The sequence below is a fragment of the Procambarus clarkii genome, chromosome 37, assembly GCF_040958095.1.
Source record: "Procambarus clarkii isolate CNS0578487 chromosome 37, FALCON_Pclarkii_2.0, whole genome shotgun sequence".
Taxonomy (NCBI): Eukaryota; Metazoa; Arthropoda; class Malacostraca; order Decapoda; family Cambaridae; genus Procambarus; species Procambarus clarkii.
In genome coordinates, this window is record NC_091186.1 from 9,501,304 (window position 1) to 9,520,265 (window position 18,962).

Sequence of the window (18,962 nt, forward strand, 5' to 3'; positions counted from 1 at the left end):
TTCCTCACGTGTGCCCCAAAGAATGAGGTGATTTGATAAAATGCTATGCCCAAGATTACCATCCGAGTGCCGGCGGGGAAGTGGTTCATATAGCCTCGGCTATCACTTCCTTTTGTCCGGTCGTGATGGTCAAGCGGATTAAGGCGTCCCTGTACATACCAGTTGTGGGAGTATGGGTTCGAGTCACTTCTGGGGTGTGAGTTTTCAGTTATATATATATATATATATATATATATATATATATATATATATATATATATATATATATATATATATATATATATATATATATATATATATATATATATATATATGTGTGTGTGTGTGTGTGTATATCACGAAAATAAACACGTGATTAAGAATGTGACAATGTCAGACCACGGAGGAAAAATGAAACAGGAAATTTCCTTAAGTACTTTCGTATATTAAATACATCTTCAGAAGGTCATTTTACAGATCGAGTGATGGGTATAAATAGGCAGGAAGGAGTGGTGAAGTAAGGTGAGGTACAATACTTGGACAACGCAGACGGCCCATTGGCCCATCAGATGCACCCAATTGGCCCATCCGATGTAGCCCAATCACCCATCTGATACAGCAGACATACAAGCATAATATATAGGTAATTATAACATAAAGAAGTAAATATATACAATAAATTAGTGAGACAAATGTTTTTCAATGATTCTACTTAAATCGCCCTTTAGCTGATCTATTAGAAATGGATCTAAGTTATATAGACCACTGCTAATATTCAAATTACTTTCTTTGGTCATCTGTATCAAAGCAGATTCAATTATGTTTCTGTTATAGGTGCTTTTACAATTTGTTATTGAAGAAGCACTCTCCCAATCAATTTGGTGAGCTTTTTCTGACAAATGCACAAACAAAGCATTAGACAATTGGCCATGTCTTACAGAGTACTTATGTTGCGATATTCTACATTTTAAATCTTTAGATGTTTGCCCGACATAGAACTTATTACATTCCTTACAAGGTATTTTATAAATGACGCAATTATCACTACGAGGGCTGTTCCTTACTAATAGCTTACCAACAGTGTTTTCGTAGCTAAACATTACATCTATATTAAAAAGTTTCAAGGCCTTGACAATATTCTCAAACCCAGAGAAATATGGTAAACATAACACATTCTTTGGGCGAATCCTTTCACTGCATACATTATTATACAGTACGTACGAGCTTTGTTACGACAAACTTCCAAAAAATTCAGTGGGTAACAAAGCTTAAGACCAATCGAATCAATATTCTTAAATTCTTCATCTAAGAATTCTGGACTCACAACTCGAAGAGCTCTTAGATACATTGAAGAAAAAATTGACTTTTTTACATTGTATTTATGCCCTATATTTTATATAGGGCATTTATATTTTATATATTTATATATATATATATACATATATACATATATATATATATATATATATATATATATATATATATATATATATATATATATATATATATATATATATATATATATATATATTATTTATATATATATATTTATATATATATATATATATATATATATATATATATATATATATATATATATATATATATATATATATATATATATATATATATATATATATATATATATTATTAAATATGACCGAAAAAGTAAGATTAATAATTCTAACACGAATTTTCTCAATCTTTCGTACATTACGCTTCACTGTTGGAGGTAAATCAAAAATCACTTCTCCAAAATTCATTTTTATCTCTAGTCTGACGCGACACGGGCGCGTTTCGTAAAACTTATTACAAAACGTAGAATCGCTGTTTACCAACGTACCTGTGGACGAGACAATCGGAATGATAGCCGACAGAGTGTATCGTGATCCAGCCTGTACTCCTCTTGACATGCCAGAAAGTATTCTGAGGAAACTACTCCAAACTTGTACTAAAGAGGCACCCTTCTTGAGCCCGGATGGGCACATGTATAAGCAAGTAGATGGGGTCGCCATGGGTTCTCCCCTAGGTGTCCTGTTTGCAAACTTCTACATGGGTACCATCGAGCAAAAAGTCTTAGTCGACATGAACTTGAAACCGGCCATATACTGCAGGTATGTTGACGACATTTTTACACAGGTACCTGATGTCAGACATCTGCAGGAGCTGAAGGAGGCATTTGAGCAGAGTTCCGTGCTGCGTTTCACTTACGAGACGGAAAAGGATGGGAAGCTGCCTTTTCTAGATGTAACAGTCATGGAAAAGGGCGGAGGTTTCCACACTGCAGTCTACACTAAGGAAACAAACATAGGAATGTGCCTAAATGCCAACAGCGACTGCCCCGACAGGTACAAGAGGAGTGTTGTTAACGCATACGTCGACCGTGCTCTCAGCCACAGCTCAGAATGGAAGCAAGTCGACGAAGAACTCTGTAGGGTAAGGCAGGTCCTAGTCAATAACGGCTTCTCCAATGGTTTCATCGAAGACATCATAAGAAGGAAAGTGAAAAGCCATGCAACCTCTGAAGAGACAACTAACACAACACCTATACCCCCTATTAGACTATTTTACAGGAACTTCTTTTCCACAGCTCATAAAACGGAGGAAAGGGTCCTGAAAGATATTGTTAATAGAAACGTTATCCCTACAGACAAAAATCAGAGGATACAACTGACGATTTACTATAAAACCAGAAAAACGGCCAGCCTACTCATGAGAAACTCTCCAGACACAAAACAGAACGCTTTAAAAGAGACTAACGTCGTCTATGCCTTCAAATGCCCACTTGGGGACTGTAAGCTCCAAAAAACCCAGTATATAGGCAAGACAACAAAATCTCTTTCTAGGCGTTTAACGATGCATAAGCAACAGGGCTCCATTAAGGAACATATAATCTCTTCCCATAACCAAACCATCGCCAGAGAAATCCTAGTAAACAACACAGAAATCATCGATAGATACAGCGATAGCAGGCGGCTTGACGTTTGCGAGGCACTACACATCAAGAAGTCAACACCAGCAATCAACACCCAATTATTGCACAACTATATTCTACCCACCTCAAGACTCCGCTCCAATATAGAAGCATCAAGAAATATGGACCAATAGGCTTTCTACAAACACTTCTATTCAATACCCATTGTTTCTGTTCTGTCTTGTGTTGATACTTTTAATACCCTATTAATATCCCCTCCTGTTCTGTCTTGTGTTAATGCCACATCACCCTTCCCACCTCACTCAAATGTAGATATAATATCAGAGAGACGTAAGTTCTAATCAGTTGTGTATTTGTGAAGTCTTTGAAAATGTAATAAGTTTTACGAAACGCGCCCGTGTCGCGTCAGACTAGAAATAAAAATGAATTTTGGAGAAGTGATTTTTGATTTACCTCCAACAGTGAAGCGTAATGTACGAAAGATTGAGAAAATTCGTGTTAGAATTATTAATCTTACTTTTTCGGTCATATTTAATAATATATGTCTACAGGAAAGACTGCTACCAAAATATACTAATATATATATATATATATATGGTCCGTGGTCTGACATTGTCATATATATATATATATATATATATATATATATATATATATATATATATATATATATATATATATATATATATATATATATATATATATATATATATATATATATATATATATATATATATTGTGTTGTGTTCTTCAAGAGATCCATAACCTTTAAGCACCTTTTTGCATTATTATTTTTGTATCAACCCATGTATATCTTGTAACCATCAAATGCATAATAAAGCACAAAAAATATTCAAGGAAGGGGGTGGTAGGAGAAAAGCACACAGAAACTGTATTGGAGGGGATCTAAACATTCCCTCTAATGCGTTATGCGTGGTTTCCTCCGAGGCTATGGGTCCCCCTTCTTCCAGCTAGAGGTGGTACTCCCTTCCTATTGATATATATATATATATATATATATATATATATATATATATATATATATATATATATATATATATATATATATATATATATATATATATATATATATATATATATATATATATACATATATATATATATATATATATATTATATATATATATATATATATATATATATATATATATATATATATATACATATATACATATATACATATATATATATATATATATATATATGACAATATATATATATATATATATATATATATATATATATATATATATATATATATATATATATATATATTGTGACGGAGTTCCCCCCCTTATAATTCTCCCACGCCTGCAGTAAGAGTCATGTCTGCTTTTCCCAACCGTTCTCTACGTTGCAGGCTACAATTTGATACATGGGAGAGAGTGAAGTGTTCTCGGAGAGCCGAGAAATTTGTGAAATAGTGATATTTTGGCCTGTGGTATAGGCCCTTTAGGGAGCCAAGATGGCGCTGGCTTCCCTGATCTCCCGCCAAAACCGTGTGACGTCAGTGGCACCGGATTGGTCACCGACAGCAGTGTGGCACCGGGAGCCAATGAAAACCTCCCGTGGCAAAAGTGACGTCACGAAGGAAGGGGGTCCTGCCAGCGCGCCGGGCTGGCGCGAGCAGTCAGACACGACACGTCATAGAGGTCGGACGTGCGACGAGTGGTCCTGTCTGTCGGACAGCTGTTTCCCACTACCGTGGATTTACGCGTCACCTGAAGTCCGCCAGTACTCTGAGAAGTCTTCCCTAGTTCATGTGTTGAACCAGAAGAGGGAATTGACGGTTATTTGAGCAACAAGTGCTCCAGTCAGGTACTGTGCCAGTAGCAGTGAAGCCGTGCAGTGACGTATGTTGACGTCGGTGGCAATTCACCAGTTCGTGACAGCGTAGTGGCTGACAGAGCCACTGGGTAGCTGAGGAAGAGAGGACTATTTGGGGATACCGAACGACTGTAGCTGAGACGTAGGCGACAGCCGTTGCTGGGAGAAGACGACGGCCAGGAGACCGACTCCAACCTTCAAGAAGTCAAGGAGGAGGACGGACCTGCAGTGAGGAGGCACGGAGACGACGCGCTAAACGGTGGGACGACGAGAGGCTCTGGTAGGACACGACGACGTGTAGTGTGGGGGCGTTCCCTACACGAGGACCAGGAGCTACATCTCGACTCTCATCGGAGGATAGGGTGAAGTAGGTGGTTCTAGTTCCCTCCCCATTCCCCTTTAGTTAGCTGTGTTATTTGGCTATATTATCTAGCCCGAAGATTTTATATGTCGTGAGCAAGTCTCACCTATGTCACGGTAAAGCACCAGTGTGCTAGACAGTACTATCAAGAGTACTTGTAATATTCATGTTGATTATTGGTGTGTACAGACACCAGGAACCAGTGATAAATTTACTGTGTTGTGTATATCTTTCTATAGATTTTGATATGAACATATAGTGGTAAATTATATATAATATTATGCCGGTATTTGGAGGTTAGGCTATGTGCCCAGAAACTATTTATTTTCCATGTATTGATGATTGATTTATATACCATATATATGTCTATGTTCATTCAGTGAATAATCATTTGTGAGTACAGTGAATCATTGCGTTATCGCCCACGAGAGAAAGTACTGAAAACTCCCGTGTTAATATTTCATTATATATTGTTGGATAAATAACAGTGTAAGACCATTACAGTGAATCATTGTAGAATTGATTGTAGAAAAGACTGTTTGAGCCTGAGTACAGTGTAACTAAGTAATTCGGTTTATTTGTGCCAATATAGAGTGTGCGAGTTTCTAGTAATATTGGAGAATTTAAAGAAACCGCGCGCGTGAATCTAGCAAACAAACAAATTTCGCGCGGAGAGTCCATTGCGATCAGCTGTTCTTGAAACTTGATGAGGAGGGGAGAGTGTTGCCCTCTAGCGGTCGCATAATATCCGTGGGAATTACCAGCCGCGTCAGGATCAGTTGATTTAATTGATTATTGTTTGGCTTTGTGACATCTTTCATACATTTTAAGTAAAGTACAAAAACTATCTTAGTGTTTTTATCATTCCCTCCATTGATCTTGTGGCTATATTATACCTGTAAGCATAGAGTGATAACAATAAGTACCTGCCTGATTCCTGATCTTTGAGTGTGACCTTGCCAAGGCTACCACTGAATACACCAGTCCACTGAGGGTGTTACTGGCCACCTTAAACACCAGTTGGCGATCTTGTGGATAACCGTAGAGCCCTATTGTTGGGGAGGGCACACGACAGTCGAGGTGAACGAGTCGTGTTCTCACTCTTTCTTAATAAGAGGCCGTTAAGATTGACTGGGAGACTCTCCTGGCGTGCAGTGGCGCCGTGAGGATCGAGGGAAGACCCGCAGGGCTACGGTGAGTTACCTTGAGCGTAACTGTTGCTCACCCCAGACTAGAGAGAAGAGAGGTGAAACCCCAACATTGGCGACCTTGCCAGGATTTCGATCGAAGTAAAGGTTGCAGTGGTACTTGGCAGTGGTGTTAGAGATCAGGTGCAGGTTAACACTCGTAGCACAAGATGGAGGATGATAAAATAGCGAGGTTTATTGACTCTAGAGACGAACAGGTGCTGGAAGAGTGCACCAAGGCACAGTTACAGGCTATAGCGGATCATTTTGGAATAAAGCTGAAATCTGCCCGAGTTGGTGAAAGAAGACTAGAGATAATGGCTCAGCTCAAGGCTCGAGACGAAGCTTTGGGGGAGGAACGGCCCCAAACACCTGCCAGTGAGGGTGAACACTTGAGTATTGGTGGAAGCAGCAGGGGATCCAGCGGCAGCAGGCACAGCATAAAGCTGGAAATAATGAAGCTGCAGCTAGAAGCACAGCAGCGCAAAGAAGAGCGAGAAGCAGAAGCGCAGCTGAGGAGAGAAGAGGCACAGCAGCGCAAAGAAGAGCGAGAAGCAGAAGCGCAGCTGAGGAGAGAAGAAGCACAAATGAAGCGTGAGGAGCGAGAAGCACAGATGAAGCGTGAGGAGCGAGAAGCACAGATGCAGCGTGAGGAGCGAGAAGCACAGCTGCGCCGGGAAGAGCAAGAACGAGAAGCACAGCTGCGCCGGGAAGAGCAAGAGCGAGAAGCACAGCTGCGCCGGGAAGAACAGGAGCGAGAAGCACAGACGAAGCGTGAGGAGCGAGAAGCACAGCTGCGCCGGGAAGAGCAAGAGCGAGAAGCACAGCTACGCAGGGAAGAACGAGAGCAAGAAGTTAGGCTGAGACAAATGGAAATAGAAGCCAACCAGGAGGTGGAGCTGAAGCGAGCTGAACTGGGACTAGGTGCCCCTGCCCCGCCACAGGAAGACCGACGAGTGAGGGAACGAGACCTGCCGGTCTTTGTGCCTAGTGAAGCCGAAAGTTTCTTCGATCACTTTGAGAGAGTTGCTGCTATGAAGAGGTGGCCGAGGGCGGAGTGGGCGGAGTTGGTCCAAGGGAGGCTCACAGGGGAAGCTCGCCAAGCCTTCACTATGCTCGACTTCCAAGAATGCACTAACTACGATGCGGTAAAACGAGCTGTGCTCCGTTCCTTTAAGCTCACGCCAGAGTGTTACAGAAAGAGGTTTAGAGAATGTACCCGGTTGCCAGGAAAATCGTATGCGGAGACGGCGAGGGACATTGAAAGAAAGCTCCTTAAGTGGCTGGACTCTGAAGAAGCAAGGTCGGTCGAAGAGGTCAAGGAACTAATGGCCATGGAAAAGTTTATGTCCGTGCTCTCTCCTGAGATCAGGATGAGGGTAAAGGAGGCGGACATAAAGGACCTGAGGGCCGCAGCCGACCGGGCCGACATGTTAGAAGAAGCCCTACGCCCACGCCGAGAGGGACAGAACCGACCACCCGCATACGTCGGAAACGATAGGAGTTATAGAAGGACGGATGGATGGAGGACAGGAACGAGTTCTCCCAAATCCCATTTCTCAAGTTGGAACACCCGAGGAACAAAAGGTGTTGTAGAGCCGATAGGGGAGAACCAAGCTGAGAGCTCGGGAACTGTTACTGCAGGGAAAGAAACGACAAGTGAGGCGGGAAAGACACAGGGTGTGACGGTCTCTGGAGGCAGTGCTAAGGCGAGCGGTGGCGGATGGTCTCCGCCGAGGGGCCGCTGCTACAACTGCGGAATACCCGGACACGTCGCGCGGGAATGCAGACGCCCTAAGCAGCGGGGACACGTTGCTTTAGTGATGTTCGAGGACCAGAGGGCCGAGGGAGTGCGGGATGAACCCGTGCTGAATGGGGAGAAGAAAGTTCACCCGTTCATGTGTCAAGGAACCGTAAGGATGGGGGTCGCAGACCCCATCCCAGTGAAGATGCTAAGAGACACCGGGGCTGACTTTACCCTGGTAAGTGAAACCCTGTTCCCCGAGGGTTACAAGAGCACCAGTGTGGGGGTGGCAAGTGTGACCACTGTGGGAGGCCCAGTGAGGATGCCCCTACACCAGGTAACTTTAAATTCCGAATATGGCTGCCAGACCCTAGAGGTGGGAGTCTGTACATCAATGCCCAAGATGGAGGCGCAGGTCATCTTGGGGAATGACGCGTGTGGAGGATATGTCCTCCCGCATCTCGTGAAAGGCGAAGAGTGCCCAGAACAACACGAGGAGACAGGCGAAGATTTGAACGCCTGTGGGGACGAGAAGGGAATCGCACCGGTGGCGATCCCAGTTTGTACTGTGACACCGAGACAACGCGAAGAACCAGGAGGTTGTGGATCTGATGGGGCTGAGGAGTCGACTGACAGCCTGGGAACAGATCACCTCTGCGTAGGACCCAGAGAACGAGTGGAGGGCGAGAGTAGCCCGAATGGTGAGTTGCAGGTGACACTCACCAGTTCTCCAGGGGTAAGCCGCACTCGTCTCGGAGAGTTACAGCAGGAGTTCCCCGAATTGGTTAGTAAGGCCGAAGGAGGACGTGTGGGTCCTGAAAAGGCTTACTTTCCATTTATCTATATTATATATGCCGTGCTATCTATGATGAAGGAACGATGGACGCCAGGAGCAACCGTGGGAACGGTGAATAAATATGTCCAGAAGTTCAAAGAACGTCTCACTAGAGCGAAGAAACTGGCTAGGAAACTCCTGAAGAAGGCGCAACGTAAGATGTCGGAGTGGTACGACAGGAGAGCTGCGCAGAGGGATTTTCAGGCCGGATCCAAAGTATTGGTTGTGCTGCCAGGTAAAGGTTGAGTGACCAGGTCGCGGTTCAAGAGACCATACCGAGTGCTGCGACGGTTGGGTCCAGTGTCGTACGAGATTGGGAAGCCGGATGGACCCCGAAAGAAACAGGTGTGTCGCGCAGACCGCCTGAGACCTTTCTTCACTGTGGAAGGAAGAGCCGCCAAGCAGGACGGAACGGATTCCCGAGAAACCCAGCGGAAGACGGGTCTGAGTGTACTGAGGGACCGAGAACTCCCGGAGGAAGAAAGTAAGTGGTCCAGGGCGGACGGCACCAGTCTCACCCGCACTGAGAGTCTGACAAGGATCAAGCACATCAAAGGGAAGGACGACGTAGTAGCGGATGCCCTATCCCGCATCCACTAACGAGACATGACTCTTATTTTAAGGGGAGGGGTATGTGACGGAGTTCCCCCCCTTATAATTCTCCCACGCCTGCAGTAAGAGTCATGTCTGCTTTTCCCAAGCGTTCTCTACGTTGCAGGCTACAATTTGATACATGGGAGAGAGTGAAGTGTTCTCGGAGAGCCGAGAAATTTGTGAAATAGTGATATTTTGGCCTGTGGTATAGGCCCTTTAGGGAGCCAAGATGGCACTGGCTTCCCTGATCTCCCGCCAAAACCGTGTGACGTCAGTGGCACCGGATTGGTCACCGACAGCAGTGTGGCACCGGGAGCCAATGAAAACCTCCCGTGGCAAAAGTGACGTCACGAAGGAAGGGGGTCCGGCCAGCGCGCCGGGCTGGCGCGAGCAGTCAGACACGACACGTCATAGAGGTCGGACGTGCGACGAGTGGTCCTGTCTGTCGGACAGCTGTTTCCCACTACCGTGGATTTACGCGTCACCTGAAGTCCGCCAGTACTCTGAGAAGTCTTCCCTAGTTCATGTGTTGAACCAGAAGAGGGAATTGACGGTTATTTGAGCAACAAGTGCTCCAGTCAGGTACTGTGCCAGTAGCAGTGAAGCCGTGCAGTGACGTATGTTGACGTCGGTGGCAATTCACCAGTTCGTGACAGCGTAGTGGCTGACAGAGCCACTGGGTAGCTGAGGAAGAGAGGACTATTTGGGGATACCGAACGACTGTAGCTGAGACGTAGGCGACAGCCGTTGCTGGGAGAAGACGACGGCCAGGAGACCGACTCCAACCTTCAAGAAGTCAAGGAGGAGGACGGACCTGCAGTGAGGAGGCACGGAGACGACGCGCTAAACGGTGGGACGACGAGAGGCTCTGGTAGGACACGACGACGTGTAGTGTGGGGGCGTTCCCTACATGAGGACCAGGAGCTACATCTCGACTCTCATCGGAGGATAGGGTGAAGTAGGTGGTTCTAGTTCCCTCCCCATTCCCCTTTAGTTAGCTGTGTTATTTGGCTATATTATCTAGCCCGAAGATTTTATATGTCGTGAGCAAGTCTCACCTATGTCACGGTAAAGCACCAGTGTGCTAGACAGTACTATCAAGAGTACTTGTAATATTCATGTTGATTATTGGTGTGTACAGACACCAGGAACCAGTGATAAATTTACTGTGTTGTGTATATCTTTCTATAGATTTTGATATGAACATATAGTGGTAAATTATATATAATATTATGCCGGTATTTGGAGGTTAGGCTATGTGCCCAGAAACTATTTATTTTCCATGTATTGATGATTGATTTATATACCATATATATGTCTATGTTCATTCAGTGAATAATCATTTGTGAGTACAGTGAATCATTGCGTTATCGCCCACGAGAGAAAGTACTGAAAACTCCCGTGTTAATATTTCATTATATATTGTTGGATAAATAACAGTGTAAGACCATTACAGCGAATCATTGTAGAATTGATTGTAGAAAAGACTGTTTGAGCCTGAGTACAGTGTAACTAAGTAATTCGGTTTATTTGTGCCAATATAGAGTGTGCGAGTTTCTAGTAATATTGGAGAATTTAAAGAAACCGCGCGCGTGAATCTAGCAAACAAACAAATTTCGCGCGGAGAGTCCATTGCGATCAGCTGTTCTTGACACTTGATGAGGAGGGGAGAGTGTTGCCCTCTAGCGGTCGCATAATATCCGTGGGAATTACCAGCCGCGTCAGGATCAGTTGATTTAATTGATTATTGTTTGGCTTTGTGACATCTTTCATACATTTTAAGTAAAGTACAAAAACTATCTTAGTGTTTTTATCATTCCCTCCATTGATCTTGTGGCTATATTATACCTGTAAGCATAGAGTGATAACAATAAGTACCTGCCTGATTCCTGATCTTTGAGTGTGACCTTGCCAAGGCTACCACTGAATACACCAGTCCACTGAGGGTGTTACTGGCCACCTTAAACACCAGTTGGCGATCTTGTGGATAACCGTAGAGCCCTATTGTTGGGGAGGGCACACGACAGTCGAGGTGAACGAGTCGTGTTCTCACTCTTTCTTAATAAGAGGCCGTTAAGATTGACTGGGAGACTCTCCTGGCGTGCAGTGGCGCCGTGAGGATCGAGGGAAGACCCGCAGGGCTACGGTGAATTACCTTGAGCGTAACTGTTGCTCACCCCAGACTAGAGAGAAGAGAGGTGAAACCCCAACAATATATATATATATATATATATATATATATATATATATATATATATATATATATATATATATATATATATATATATATATATATATATCGTTCCATATATATATATCGTACCTAGTAGCCAGAATGCACTTTTTGGCCTACTATGCAAGACCTGATTTGCCTACTAAGCCAAGTTTTCCTGAATTAATATATTTTCTCTAATTTTTTTCTTATGAAATGATAAAGCTACCCATTTCATTATGTATGAGGTCATTTTTTTTTATTGGAGTTAAAATTAACGTAGATATATGACCGAACCTAACCAACCATACCTAACCTAACCTAACCTATCTTTATAGGTTAGGTTGGTTAGGTTAGGTTAGGTAGCCGAAAAAGTTAGGTTAGGTAGTCGAAAAAACATTAATTCATGAAAACTTGGCTTATTAGGCAAATCGGGCCTTGCATAGTAGGCTGAGAAGTGCGTTCTGGCTACTAGGTACGACATATATATATATATAGGTACGACATATATATATATATATATATATATATATATATATATATATATATATGTCGTACCTAGTAGCCAGAACGCACTTGTCAGCCTACTATGCAAGGCTCGATTTGCCTAATAAGCCAAGTTTTCATGAATTAATTGTTTTTCGACTACCTAACCTACCTAACCTAACCTAACCTAACTTTTTCGGCTACCTAACCTAATCTAACCTATAAAGATAGGTTAGGTTAGGTTAGGTAGGGTTGGTTAGGTTCGGTCATATATCTACGTTAATTTTAACTCCAATAAAAAAAAATTGACCTCATACATAATGAAATGGATAGCTTTATCATTTCATAAGAAAAAAATTAGAGAAAATATATAAATTCATGAAAACTTGGCTTATTAGGCAAATCTAGCCTTGCATAGTAGGCTGAGAAGTGCGTTCTGGCTATTAGGTACGACATATATATATATATATATATATATATATATATATATATATATATATATATATATATATATATATATATATATATATATATATATATATATATATGTATATATATATATATATATATATATATATATATATATATATATATATATATATATATATATATATGTCGTACCTAGTAGCCAGAACGCACTTCTCAGCCAACTATACCTTGAGGTTACCTTGAGGTGCTTCCGGGGCTTAGCGTCCCCGCGGCCCGGTCGTCGACCAGGCCTCCTGGTTGCTGGACTGATCAACCAGGATATAATCATATTTTCTCTATTTTTTTTCTTATGAAATGATAAAGCTGCCCATTTCATTATGTATGAGGTCAATTTTTTTTTATTGGAGTTAAAATTAACGTAGGTATATGACCGAACCTAACCAACCATACCTAACCTAACCTAACCTATCTTTATAGGTTAGGTTAGGTTAGGTAGCCGAAAAAGTTAGGTTAGGTTAGGTTAGGTTAGGTAGTCGAAAAAACATTAATTCATGAAAACTTGGCTTATTAGGCAAATCGGGCCTTGCATAGTAGGCTGAGAAGTGCGTTCTGGCTACTAGGTTACGACATATATATATATATATATATATATATATATATATATATATATATATATATATATATATATATATATATATATATATATATGTCGTACCTAGTAGCCAGAATGCACTTCTCAGCCTACTATGCGAGGCCCGATTTGCCTAATAAGCCAAGTTTTACTGAATTAATATATTTTCTCTAATTTTTTTCTTATGAAATGATAAAGCTACCCATTTCATTATGTATGAGGTCAATTTATTTTTATTTCAGCTAAAATTAACGTAGATATATGACCGAACCTAACCAACCCTACCTAACCTAACCTAACTTATCTTTATAGGTTAGGTTAGGTTAGGTAGCCGAAAACGTTAGGTTAGGTTAGGTTAGGTAGGTTAGGTTGTCGAAAAAACATTAATTCATGAAAACTAGGCTTATTAGGCAAATCAGGCCTTGCATAGTAGGCTCAGAAGTGAGTTCTGGCTACTAGGTACGACATATATATATATATATATATATATATATATATATATATATATATATATATATATATATATATATATATATATATATGTCGTAACCTAGTAGCCAGAACGCACTTCTCAGCCTACTATGCAAGGCCCGATTTGCCTAATAAGCCAAGTTTTCATGAATTAATGTTTTTTCGACTACCTAACCTAACCTAACCTAACCTAACTTTTTCGGCTACCTAACCTAACCTAACCTATAAAGATAGGTTAGGTTAGGTTAGGTATGGTTGGTTAGGTTCGGTCATATACCTACGTTAATTTTAACTCCAATAAAAAAAAAATTGACCTCATACATAATGAAATGGGTAGCTTTATCATTTCATAAGAAAAAAATTAGAGAAAATATGATTATATCCTGGTTGATCAGTCCAGCAACCAGGAGGCCTGGTCGACGACCGGGCCGCGGGGACGCTAAGCCCCGGAAGCACCTCAAGGTAACCTCAAGGTATAGTTGGCTGAGAAGTGCGTTCTGGCTACTAGGTACGACATATATATATATATATATATATATATATATATATATATATATATATATATATATATATATATATATATATACATTTATATATATATATATATATATATATATATATATATATATATATATATATATATATATATTTGCGAACAAGCCTGAATGGTCCCCAGGCATATATGCAACTGAAAACTCCACACCCCAGAAGTGACTCGAACCCATACTGAGTTTTCAGTTGCATATATGCCTTGGGACCATTCAGGCTTGTTCGCATTTGTTTTGCTCACGTGGCCCCCAAAAATGAGGTGATTTGATAAAATACTATGCCCAAGACTACCAGCAGAGCTGCGCTGTCGGGATGATGGGCAAATAGCCTGGGCTACCATCATCTTTTGTACGGTCGTGATGGTCGAGCAGTTAAGGTCTCCTGTACACCAGTTGCATCGAATGAAGTATACTATATGTTAGACAATTTTTTAATTCATTAATTAAGGAGGGAGTTCCATATATATTGGGTGTTTTTGTGTATGGCGCGTTTGTTTAGATTTAGTCAGACTCGAGAAATATCAGAGAAATATCGAGAAATACTTCTGGTGTGATACCCCTGCGGGTTCCATTATGTCTATCTAAACAAGAGTTTCAAAACATGATTAGAATTTATGAAAAAGGTTTTGTAAGAGTAACTAGCACAAGAGAATGTGTGAAGTGAGTGTGTATATCATGTATACACAAAATGGTCGAGCCCCAAGGCCGGCCCCTTTGTGGGAAATAGCATTATGATCAAATAATAGGGAAGATGGTGCAAGGTAGGGAAAATGGTGAAGGATAAAAAGGTTGTGTAGGGGAGAGAAAGTGGTGTAGGGTAGGGAAGGTAGTAAAGTTACATAGCATACATAAATATTTATCAACAAAATAAAAACTACTAAATTAACGAAGCCTTATTTGCGCATTTTACTGTTTATATATTTCAACTTTGAGTTAAAATACTGAGCCGAAACGCTGCACGTACTAGTTAGTGGCTTTACAAGATTGTAATTACTATGCTATGTATACCTTGAGGTTACCTTGAGGTGCTTCCAGGGCTTAGTGTCCCCGCGGCCCGGTCGTCGACCAGGCCTCCTGGTTGCTGGACTGATCAACCAGACTGTTGGACGCGGCTGCTTGCAGCCTGACGTATGAATCACAGCCTGGTTGATCAGGTATCCTTTGGAGGTGCTTATCCAGTTCTCTCTTCAACACTGTGAGGGGTCGGCCAGTTATGCCCCTTATGTGTAGCGGAAGCGTGTTGAACAGTCTCGGGCCTCTGATGTTGATAGTTCTCTCTTGAACACTGAGGGGTCGGCCAGTTATATCCCTTATGTGTAGCGGAAGCGTGTTGAACAGTCTCGGGCCTCTGATGTTGATAGTTCTCTCTTGAACACTGAGGGGTCGGCCAGTTATGTCCCTTATGTGTAGCGGAAGCGTGTTGAACAGTCTCGGGCCTGTGATGTTGATAGTTCTCTCTTGAACACTGAGGGGTCGGCCAGTTATGCCCCTTATGTGTAGCGGAAGCGTGTTGAACAGTCTCGGGCCTCTGATGTTGATAGTTCTCTCTTGAACACTGAGGGGTCGGCCAGTTATGCCCCTTATGTGTAGCGGAAGCGTGTTGAACAGTCTCGGGCCTCTGATGTTGATAGAGTTCTCTCAGAGTACCTGTCGCACCTCCGCTTTTCAACGGGGGTATTCTGCACATCCTGCCATGTCTTCTGGTCTCATGTGATGTTATTTCTGTGTGCAGGTTTGGGACCAGCCCCTCTAATATTTTCCACGTGTAAATTATTATGTATCTCTCCCGCCTGCGCTCAAGGGAGTACAGATTTAGGCTCTTTAGTCGGTACCAATAGTTTAGATGTTTTACTGAGTGGATTCTAGCAGTAAAGGATCTCTGCACGCTCTCCAGGTCAGCAATTTCTCCAGCTTTGAAAGGGGCTGTCATTGTGCAGCAGTACTCCACTCTAGAGAGCATTGTGTATCCTCACCATACCAATGTACTTTCTTGTATATATACAAATAAATAAATAAATAAGTTAGAGAAGATGGTGAAGGGTCGGGAAGTTGATTGACTCTTTTTTATTATTAACAGGCTTAGGTATACACAACACTATACGGCTGCTGCTCTATTCTATCTGAAGGATTGCAAAATGTAAATAAAAAACTAACTACAAGTGTGCCTTTTTTGTTATTAAGCCCGATACGATAGTTTACCGAGAAAGTATACTTTACCCCTGAGCATAATTCAGGTTTGCATCAGTTTAGTGTCAGTATAAAGTGTAAGTTTGAGCATTATTACAGATGGTTTACCTCGTAGTAATCTGTAATTTTTTCACAAAAGTTATTTGTTACCCAAAATATTTGTATTTTTGTAAGTATTTTAAATAAAAAATACACAAAATTTTATTTTTGCTAATTATGAAGAAAGACTAACTTAGTGCTCTTTTTTGAAACAAAAATAGACACTTTTGAATTCAATTATTCATTTATTGAAGAAAAATAAAATAAGAGACAATATCAATACTAAAGTCATAATCAAACTAAAGTTCGTAATGCCTTAATACAACATATCCAAAATTATTAATGCAGAGTAGGATTCGAATCCCTGGACGAGGAATTCCCTCTCACCCACAGTACCAATTGCTTCCAGGCCTAAGTAGGCCTATGAGAGGCAGTGACAGGACTAGTTAGACGTGGGTCTCTGGAGGCCCTCTAGTAATACTGGAGAGGAACGCTGGCATCTCAAGAACACACTCAACTTTCACTTCTTCATAAGACGTTATTTACAAGTTCTCTGTGGCTCTCCTCTTCCGGCCGAACGTGTGACTGAAACCAAGTCCAAAACTGTTGGACCTGTTGGAAATAAAGTTTTGTTGTAACATTTAAGAGAGAAATATTAATTAATGAAGGTTCTTCACGAGACAAACTTTTAGCAGAAAACATCAAATATAATCTTACGTGGAAAGGAAGACTATATGCCACTTACAAACTGTATATCAATACATGACAGGATCTATAGTAATGACACTGACGGATGTTGTACTGGGGCAAATTGCACATGTTTACAGTGAAGGGTGTAGCAGGTGTTTAGACTGAAGGGTGTAACAGGTGTTAACAGCGAAGTGTGACGAGAACAGCTGGAAGAGAGGCCTACCTGCCGCCTCCACCCCGGGAGTGTTGAAAACCGGCGGTGATGGAGGTCTGTTTGTTGGGCTTGAACTCGTAACCCAAATTGGCTCCCACGTTCCTCTCGCTCCCAAGGCTGCATCATGGTATACAGATTACTACATTATCTGTGCTACTGTATAATTTATTGTACTAAATATTTGTTTATATGATCTATATATAGATGAATATTTATCAAAATATAAAAACTGTGCTATATTAACGAATCTTAATTTGTACATTTTCTGTTTATATATTTCAACTTTGAGTTAAAATACTGAGCCAAAGTGTACCAACAGTTTACAATAACAATGATAAACAGTGGAATATGGTTGTCTTACCCGGGAACTTTGGTGCGGTCAACACTGAGGCCGCCTTGGATTGTGTGTTTGTCGAAGGTGTGACCCAAGTTGATGCTAGCGCTGTCTCGCCGAGCCCTGCAACACATGCAACACTTCATATATCACAGTCCCCAGACCCGTGCAATACAGAGAACACACTACATATTATAGTCCCCTGAGCCTTGCAACACATAGAACACTACACATGTTAGTCTTATTACACCTCTCTGCCTTTTTTATAACATTTACACAACTCTTCCTCTAAGGTTTTTATTAGCAATTCGTTACACAAGTATAATATATTATGCTGTGAGGAGAGTCCACTTACCCACCACCCAGGTGTTCAGTGTTGGCGGATCCGGATACTGTGGTCTGTCGCTTTCTTCGTTCATGACTCAAACTATCTTCACCAGAGTTTAGGGACGGTTCTCGTCCCTCGTCATGCACCAAATATGGATCAAGCTCCTCGTCCGACGTGTAAATTGGCGCCAGATTGGTATCTTGTGTTGGTGTGTTGGTGAGCTGCAGCGACGAGCCCTGGAGGGGGCTGCCTGTCACCACTGCTAGGAGCAGGGCGCTCACTGTGAGTGTTGTCTGCATGTTAGACTCTTGCTGAGGACAGTGGTGACGGACTCTCGGCTCCAGGAGGTTATATACAAATTGGACAAATTGTGGGAAATACCTTCAACCAACAACAGCAAAATGATTTGTTGTCATTGTCTGATCGTGTCCTTGACTGTGAGACGCAACAATCTGTCCTGCTTGGAGTTCCCGTCACTATTTTCCCAGTGTTATTGAAACGTTCCCTCTGCTGAAGTAAAAACAAATATTTTTAGATTTTTTGGAAGGCAATCATCGACTTGTATCTATTTATACATTTCATAGTATATTATCATTATACATGTTTGAGTAAAATGTTAAATTAAGGAGTCTGTATGGAAGCATTATAACCTAGACTACGATAATGCTGAGGCAGTATGGTCATCCAGAGACTGACTCCATATATACTGTTATTACCTCACCTAACAGTTCATACCTATACGTGTCTTCGAGGGACAGATGTTTAGCTCTTAATGCCCCGCTCCCCCCCCCCCTTCCGTACAAGCCGTGGTTTACATGTTGCGTTAATATTCTAACTATTCTGACGTTTGAATTCTTTGCCGAAACTGGCTTTAAAGTTGTGGCTCGTGGTGGCTTCCAAACCTTCTTTC

At 41.6% G+C, this 18,962-nt stretch overlaps 1 protein-coding gene across 1 annotated transcript; it reads right to left on the minus strand.

Moving 5' to 3' along the window:
* Positions 1-16,711: 16,711 nt before the first annotated feature.
* Positions 16,712-18,392, minus strand: LOC138371945 (uncharacterized). The gene is made up of 4 exons (XM_069336986.1): positions 18,080-18,392; positions 17,752-17,847; positions 17,400-17,507; positions 16,712-17,098 (listed from the first exon to the last, which is right to left on the minus strand). Exons 1-4 carry the CDS (start codon positions 18,349-18,351, stop codon positions 17,029-17,031), a joined length of 546 nt encoding a protein of 181 aa, XP_069193087.1. The 5' UTR covers positions 18,352-18,392; the 3' UTR covers positions 16,712-17,028.
* Positions 18,393-18,962: the final 570 nt, after the last annotated feature.